At 28.7% G+C, this 9,404-nt stretch overlaps 1 protein-coding gene across 1 annotated transcript; it reads right to left on the bottom strand.

Moving 5' to 3' along the window:
- Positions 1 to 4,564: 4,564 nt before the first annotated feature.
- On the bottom strand, positions 4,565 to 6,662 carry LOC113858740 (L-type lectin-domain containing receptor kinase IX.1-like). The gene has a single exon (XM_027491481.1). The coding sequence runs from the start codon at positions 6,515 to 6,517 to the stop codon at positions 4,565 to 4,567; it is 1,953 nt and encodes a 650-aa protein (XP_027347282.1). The 5' UTR covers positions 6,518 to 6,662.
- Positions 6,663 to 9,404: the final 2,742 nt, after the last annotated feature.

Below are 9,404 nucleotides of genomic sequence, written 5' to 3'. Positions count from 1 at the left end.
ACTGTAAGATGTTCAAATGTTGTCTGATTTTTTTTATTTTTTTGAACCTAATTGGTTTTCTTTACATTTCTTATCAAAATTTCTTTACTTTTTTTTGTCAAAGTCTAGAACCTGACTGACATATTTTATTTTTCTATCAAAGCCCAGCACCTGAACGACACATTTAACTTTTCTGTCAAAGCCCAAAACCAAATTGGCATATTTTATTTTTCTGTCAAAGTCCAGCACTTGACTGACACCTTTTCACTTTTCTGTCAAAGCCTAGAACGTACTTGACACATTTTACTTTTCTATTAAAGTTCATAACCAAACTAGAATACTTTTACTCTTTTGTCAAAGCCCATAACTTAACTGGCACCTTTCCCTTCTTTGTCAAAGCTCAGAACCTGACTGTCGTGTTTCATTTCTCTTTTAAAGCAGAACCTAACTGACACCTTTCACTTCTTTTGTCAAGGTCTAGAAAGTGACCAGTCTCACCTTTTCATTTTAGTGTCAAGGGTCCAGAATTTGATTTACTTCACTTGAAACTTTTATTCTCAGCCTAAGCCTAGTATCTGCTTGGCAAGCTTTATTTTTAGTCAAAGTTAATGTTGTCTTATAATTCTTGTTATTATTTGTTAAACACAAACCATCACAAATCATGGCTCATCTAACATCTTATCATTTTTTTTCCTTTTCTTTTCTCCATTCTTTTTATGTATCTTATCATTTTTAAACAAAAATTGGTTCACATTTTTACTCAATTTTTATCATTGTAATATGAAACTTGTTCATACATGTTATCTGATAAAAATTCAATAAAGAGAGGCAACTGTGAAAACCAATTTTTGCTTCTAAATTTTTTAAAAAAATATATAAAAAACAAAATAATAAATTTGTATTATAGAAGAATGAAAAAAAATTTCAAAAATTTTGTTTCCTGGAAACAGAAGTCTGCACTATACAAGCTTATACCCCAATATCAAAAACCAATTCTAATCATGAAAAAGGAAAAACTTAGGACCTTTGGCGTTTTGCAAAAACCCTAAATGTATCAATATAAAAGCACAAGTAAGAGATCCAGTGTGGGGGTTCTTTTTTTTTTTTTTTCTGAGAAAGAAACCCAAAAATATTTTAGAGAGACGAGATCAAGTTTTCAAACATTTTAGAGGAGAGACAACAAGTCTCTCTAAGGGATTTGAGGAGGAGAGCTTTCAGAGGGGGAGGAAAAAAATTTAGGAATGACAACTTTGTTTAAAAATTCTTTCTTCGAGAGATCTGAAAAAAAAAAAAAAAGGAAAGAAAAAGTTCATCAAAACAAAACCCAACAAGGGAGGAGGAGATTTTTCAGAAGAGAAAATATCAAAAATGAGGAACAAGTGCTTTTAGAGAGAAAAAATATTAAAAAAAGAGAAAAATCAGTGTTATTTGACCACCACAAGAGCTTCCGTTAGCCTTACCCACTATTTTAGCTACACCTCGTCAAGTTAAGTCTTATTTCAGGTATTCCTTTACTCTCATAGTAATTATTCAACATATCTGTAATGCAAAATGATATAATGAAGGAGTTATATGTTAAAAAGTTACAAAATAACTAAGTGATGGAAAAAGCATGACTCTCGGTTTCTATTACATTTTATTTTATTTTATTTCTATTTTTTATTTTTATTTTTATTTTATTAAATAATAGTACATTATTTTTTACTGTCGTGAAATGAAAGGAACTATTATCGCATTGCCATATGTACAGTTTGATAGATAAAAATTATGTTTCATGAAATGAAAGGAACTGTTATCGCATTGCCATACGCAAAGTTTGATAGATAGATATTATGTTTCAGCTTTTGGCTTTCGTTGTGTATTGTTTCATGCCTTTTTAATTTTTTTATTGGATATAGTTCGCACTTTCATAGCATTTGCTTTTGGATTTGACTTGATCCAAGTTACTTTTTCATAGTTGACAGATTTGTGGACCCTTTTTTTTTTCTTAAGATTTAAGTTCTCTTTTCTTTTTTAGTATATTTTGATTGAATTCAATAAAAATAAAAAGATTTTACCTCTTATTTTTTTTAATCTTCAAATTTAAATGTGTAATATAGTTATTTTAATATTTTATTACAAATAAAAACAATTATTTTTTTATTTTTATTTTTTTCGATTTGTAATATAGTTGTGTGATCTTCCTTCACCTTCTGTATTATTTCTCGTAGGATACATGTATAACCGCATTATCTTGTATCACAAATATTATCATATAAATTAATTTTAATCTCAAAAATAATCTTCTTTTACTAAAATAATTTCAATCAATCAACTTCATAATTTTTAGATAGAACTAAGTGACTTTGAGTTCTCCATTATATCCGGGAATACGTAGGAGTAGGAACCGAACCCGTCAAGTCAAAATAATTTTTAAAAATATTTTCTTAGATACAAAGTTAACATTTTAATAAATAATTTTTCTTCTTCTAAAATAAAAATAATTAATGTTTAGGAGTTAAATAAATATTTTTTCAAAATTAAGATGAAATTTAAGGTAACCATTTTAAATGGACGTTGTAGGGTGCTAATACCTTCCCTACACGTAAATAACTCCCGAACTCATTTTTGGTTTCAAAGATCATGTTATTTTAAAAAAAAAAATTCTAAGGTTTTTTTAAAATAAACTTTAGTGGCAACTCCTCTGATTTTTAGAAAAATATTTTTATTCTTGAAAGATATTTTTTTTAAACACGTTTTCACTGTACCATTGCCACCGCCCGGTTGAGACACGTACAATCTAACATACATACTTTTTTAGTAATAACAAAGTTGTCTATCCTAAATTCTAACATTACCCAATATTCACTGTAAGTTTGTCATTCTAAAAATGTAAAATAGTAATTGTATTAACTCAAAACCATGTTTCTTAGTAAAATCCTAATATTCTCAAAACGATTCTTTTCAGAGTTTTTGCTACAATTTATATTTAGATAGTTCTGAAAATAATCATGAGATTTTTAAATCAAAATACTAAAGGAAAGTTAGAGTTTGAGATCACTCCCCTTACTTGGAAATGAGTCTCTCAGATCGAGTTTTCTTAGAGATATAAGGGAGAGGCACAATGTCCCAATTGAGAATATCGTCTTAAGGGTTAAGGCTTCCTTGAGTATCACAAAGCATAAACCTTTAGATCAGATAAAATGGAGAAATAAGAATGAAGTTAAAGAACTAAGCTCAAGGAAACTTACTTGGATCTAAATGATTGAGCTCTCAAGCATGGATTCGAAGGAAGATTAAGGTTTAGAGGAGGATTTCTGATAAGAGAGGGTGAGAGGTCGGAGAGAATAGGGGAGAGATCGGATTTTGGATTGTAATCCAAGTTTCCTAGGTTGAATGCCCTTAAATACCCTTAACTTACGTTATTCTCGTTACAACGACCTATCTCTTGCTGCAGCGAGTTATTTTCTCGCTGCAATGAAAAAATCAAATAAAATTTTCCTTTGCTGTCTGTCATTCTAGCTATAGCAAGAGCTCCTCTCTACAGCGAGAGAGTATCATAATGCTTGATTCTTGACGCATCTTTCTCACTACAACAAGAGATATCTCGCTATAGCGAGATACCATGCACCCAAAACTCATATTTTTCTATATAAAGGCCACAAAATTGAGGGTGTTACATTAACCGCTTATCACTTGGACCAACCTCCGTTAGTACATAACATTTCTTTTGTACTATTAACCAAATCTTTACACTGTTTTTTGTAAAATGAAGTAATTAAATTATAATTTTCAATCAAATACTCAATTGTTTTCTTTCTTGCCAAAAGCACCTGCTGAAAATGAAAATTTTATGAACTTAGTTATTTTTAGGTGGATTTTATTATTTGTTTGGTTAGTATTATTTGTTTATATCCAGTAAGAGTGGAAAGAGAGTAATAACTCATTCTTAAAAATAAATATTTTTAAGACCAAAAAGTTTGGTGGAAAATGAGGGGGAAAGCTCTTCGTTCTCAATTCTCCTATAGTTGGATCCTCCGGAATCACAATAATCCTTAATTAAAATGAGATTCTAACTCAACACTTTTTAAGATTTTGAGAAGAGTTGTATTTATTTTAATCTTATTTTTCATATGTTATTGATTTTCTTTTTATAATTTTTATTAACGCGTTAGTTTATTTTTTTTTATCATGTCAAAACATGAAAACATCAAACAATGGTTAGTTATAAATGACAGCCGAAATGACAACAATTTTAAAGATTTAAAAATCTTAAAGTTATTATTTCACGGATCGCTTCATGTAACAACTTAATAGTCTCATTTCTATTTCTATAGGAATCCTTACTCAAATTTTAAAAGGGAGAGCATAATGAAAAATCAAATCGATCAAATTAAGTGTTCATACTACTGAATACAAGCAATTGTTAACCTTATATCCTTTTATTCATTAAAATATATATCACACTACAAACCTTATATATCCAAAGCTAAAGCAAGAAAAAGTTGGTTTTGGTACAAGTCATGACACTTATGATAAGCTAGTCGGGGCACAAGATGTATTTAACACAACACAATGCGTTCATCGATATATCCTTGATGCGGTATCAACGACCAATTTGAAGGCTTCTTGTTATGGAATCTGCTCCTGAAGTTGGGGGCGATGTAGGAGCATTATATGTTGCAACAGGTCTTTTTGATGGAAGGTTTGGCATATCAGCCTCAAAATTAAGCACTTGAATTGCATGTCTTATTGATGGTCTCAAATTCATATCAGGGTGAGCACACCACAGTCCCACCATCATCAAACACTCCACTTGTTTATCATCAAAATCATTTTGCAATCTCTCATCCATGGCCATAAGCACCTCCCCTTTGCCATAACAATTCCAAACCCACTCAAGAAAACCCTTTTCTTCATCTTTATCCTTTATAATATCAACAGCTTTCTTTCCCGTAGCAATCTCCAAAGCAACCACCCCAAAACTATACACATCTGACTCTTTGCTGGCCCTGCCTGTACTCACATATTCTGGAGCCAAATATCCGAAGGTTCCAGCTAACCCTGTTGTTTCAGGTCCAAGTTCATGGTCCATGAGCCTAGCCAGCCCAAAGTCACCAAGCTTGACTTTGAAATTAGAATCTAACATAACATTGCTTGATTTAATATCCCTATGAACCACACATCTTTCCCATTCTTCATGCAGATAAAGCAAAGCAGAGGCCAATCCAAGAGCTATCTTGTGCCTCACACTCCAACGAAGAGGTGTCCTTCTACCAAATAAATGAGTGTCAAGGCTACCATTTGGCATGAACTCATAAACAAGCAGAAACTCACCTTTGTCATGGCACCAACCTATGAGTTGCACAAGATTTCTGTGTCTCAATTGACTAATCACTTTGACCTCAGTTACATACTCTTTCTTCCCTTGTCTGGAGCCCCTTGATATTTTCTTCACAGCAACTGCTAAATCTATGTCAGCAAAATAACCTTTAAAACCAGCTCCAAACCCACCTTGACCTAACTTTCTGTCACTCGAAAATTTGTTTGTAGCCAAAGCAAGCTCCCTATGAGAGAACCTTCTTGGCCCTGTTCCTCTTTCAAGGTCATCATTGATTGAGGTTAAATTCATAGCCGCTTCCTTTTTGCTTTTCTTTTGCCTCCTCCAAAGGAATCCACCTGCTCCAATTATTCCCACTACTATAACACCACAACAGATAGTTAGAATCATAACTAATCTTGTCTTACTTGTGTTATTCCCACCTTTGCCTTCCAAAGTGGAATTAAACTCCCATGATAAAAGATTATGACTTTCTTCAAATAGACCTGTTGCTGCAGAAAATCCAATCGTAACCCATTCAGGCAAAACCTTCATCAAATCAATTGGATATGATAGAGTAGTTTTCTCTTGAGGATCAGAGGTGCTTCCGTATTTCCAAGATACACTCAAATTCTTGGCTGTGGAACTGTAGCTTATCCAAACGTCAGCAGTGTCACCACTATGTTGACTAGCATTCCAACGAGTCCACACTGATGAAATGATTGAATTACTATTGATTCCCACATGCTGCACAGTCTCACCCCATTCAGAATTTGGGTAAGAATCAAATTCCACTAGAACAATTTGGTTTTTAGTTGAATTCTTAGTTGTAGAGTTGAAAAGGCCAAGAAACCCACCTGCAGAATTGGGTGGGATTTCAATGTCAACAGGAGCTAGGAAGAAGGCAAGTCCGTCACCATACTTAAAGGCAGGTTGATCCTGAGTGTCAATAAAGAAGGTGTAATGAGTTGTGAAATCAGTGAGTTGACCTGTGGTTGACTCCCATAGTAACACCCTTTTAGCATAAGTGGCCCATCCAACTTGATATAGATAATTGTCATTGACGTTAAATGCAACTCCTCCATCACGCGGCGCTGCAGATCCTTGATAGGTTATGTTGGAATCATTAGAATTGAAAAGAGGAATTTGGAAGTAAATTGAATTGGCATGGAAACTTATGAGAAGGAAAGTTGAGAATAACAATAGAAGCACGTATGAAGAACATAAAGTGGTAGCCATGCCTTGTTACAAGATCATAAAAGCTTAGTTTGGACGGGCCATAAATATCTTCTAAATGATGTTCAGAATGCTGTAATTAAGTTGACAACCACATTATAAAAACATTAAAAATAGGCTCCACAAGAAAAAATTAGAGAACGTAATAAATTATATCTGAAAGTCTTGTTTTAGTTTTTTCACTAAACTATATATAATTTTTATCAGAAGCAATCTGGATTGAATCAAGTAATACTGTTATATACAACAAAATTTTTCCTTGGAACATTACTCAATATGATTTAAACTCAAGCGACAGATTAAATTGAAATAAACATCTATCAATTGAATTCATGTGCATCACGCGACAAAGGTCAATAAATAATAAACATTATTTTAAATATAATTTTAATATTTATTAAAATTATAAAAATATATGTAAGTTCACTTTTAGTTTAATGATTTTTAATAAATTTTATTATTTCATATTACTTATTATCTAATATAAAGGTTTTTACAAAATTTGTCGTAGTTCTTTGAACAAGACTTCTTAAAAGTTGTTGCTTGGATAAATTAAGTTTTCGGTAAAATATTCTTAAATAAGATAAAGTAATTAATTCAGTATAAAAAGAGTTGTTATAAATTTTAATAGTTTTGGGAATAGTTTTTAAAAATAATTTAAATTTATATTTTCATTAAAGTTTTTCTTTAATTCTTATAAAATAATCTTATATTTAAAATTGGAATTAATAACTTATAATTTGTTAGAAAATATGTTTTAACGTTTGTCTAAATTAAATAATGACAATATATTGGTCATATCTAGAAAAGTTAAAATGATCTTTCAAAAATATTGTTTTTAAATGGTTAACTTAAATGACAACCTCAACAGCAGGATATAAAAAAGTAATGTGTAATTAGCGATCAGGATAATGTAACAAATTATATAATGAACTTCAGTTTATGGTTTGTTGCTATTTTTATTTTTTGTTAATAAATCAGTGTTAATGTTAACAAGTGACCTATTTTAATTATTCAATAATATAAAAATAAGATAATACTTGTCATTATATATACAAGGAAATCAATTGAAAATAAATGTTAAAAATAATTCCGAATAGTAATAAATTTATATTTTACATTTATTTTTACGTGATATACTTTTCTTATCCATCTTTACTATATCATAAATGTATATCCTTACTCTTGAATGTAAGGATATGTTTTATTTTATTTTCACTTGCAACACACGATTTCACAATTATTTAGCGCTTATAGCTTATATTTAAAATTTTCAAATTATTAATTGATTTAAATATTTTTTTAAATTAATCACTTTTAGTTTTTATGTTTTTTAATCTCAAATTAATTCTTTTTATTTTTCATAGATTTTGTTTTTGCTTTCAAGATCTAAACCTCTTATATTTTAGTTTCAAACATTTTTTTATTTATACTTAAAACTTTACTTATGTTAAATACTAATTGTACAAAGTATTGTTTGTTATTTTTTTAATACTAGTCATTGTAGATAATATATTTTGTTCATTCTATCTATTATTAGAAAAAGAAATTACGATTTCTTTTCTGAAGTTCTCATTACTTCTTGGTATATTTTCACCAAGCAAGGAAAAAACAGTAACATAGTCAAAGAAAAATTTATACTTGAAATTGCAGTTATATATTTCTCTATATTGAAAATAGTTAATCACTTTATGAATGGGTTGGACAGATCAAATTTAGACACAATCGATAGAAAGTTAAGTATTCAATTCTTGACTTTATGAATGGGCTGAAGAGACAAAGTTTCTTTAGGTAATCTCTACACATTAAGGAGTATTTATACATCAAAAGAAATTTTATATAAAATGTTAAAATGGAGGTATTTTTTTTTACGTATATAAACAAAAAAAAATTATATTATCTTTTTGTATTTTATATGGCTTTTGAAAGAGAAAGGTAAAAGTGAAAAAATATCTCGGAAGTTTAAAGATGCCAAGAAAAATAAAGAAAAAAAAAAGTTTACCACCATTTCATATATATGCTATTGCCTGGTTTGCTTCCGACTTTTATCAATTGGTTATTTGAATACGAAAACGATTTAAAACAACCCTTTCAGAGAGATTTTGTAATAATAATTTGCTAGAAATTTTTATGAAAGTATTTTATTTTAAAATAAATATATATTATTTAATAGTTAAAGAGTAAAATTTTACACATATGAAACATCAAAATATACTAAGTACTTACCAGAAATTTGAAAGTTTATATAAAATAATAAAAAAATATATATATATAAATATAAATTTTATATAAAGTAATATAAAAATATTAAATAATACTTTTAATCTCCAAAAATAAAGATCAAATTAACAAAAAAAATTATTACATTATGATAGAGTAATTTACACAATATTTTCAAATAATTTTAATCATAAAATATAAACGCATTGAACTATAAATAAGAGTAGCTCTATTATAGAAGTTGATTAGTTTAATTGGTCGTATAATGCACTGGTATTTTATTTTAAAGTATATATATATATATATATAGGACTTCTCTCTCCAAGACTCTAAAATTTAATTATTAAAGAATAAAATTTTTTAGTTTTAAATAATTTTATATATAATAAAATTATTTTAAAATACTGTTTTTTTAATTATTTTTATGTAACTCTATAACTACATATAATATGTATTAAGATAATAAAGATTTAATATGATAAAAAATTTGAAAATACAATTTATTTTAAGATAATACATTTATTATATAGTATTAAATTTTTAATTAAATACTGATAATCAATATATATTATTATCTGAAAATTTAATAGCTAAAGAGTTTTAAAAGTAAACAAATTTAATTTTTAAAATTTAGAATAAAAATAACGAAGATATAAGTAAAAACAAAATT

This window comes from Abrus precatorius, unplaced genomic scaffold (genome assembly GCF_003935025.1).
Source record: "Abrus precatorius isolate BTA unplaced genomic scaffold, Abrus_2018 Scaffold2, whole genome shotgun sequence".
Lineage (NCBI taxonomy): Eukaryota > Viridiplantae > Streptophyta > Magnoliopsida > Fabales > Fabaceae > Abrus > Abrus precatorius.
This window is presented reverse-complemented; position numbering and strand designations above follow the sequence as displayed.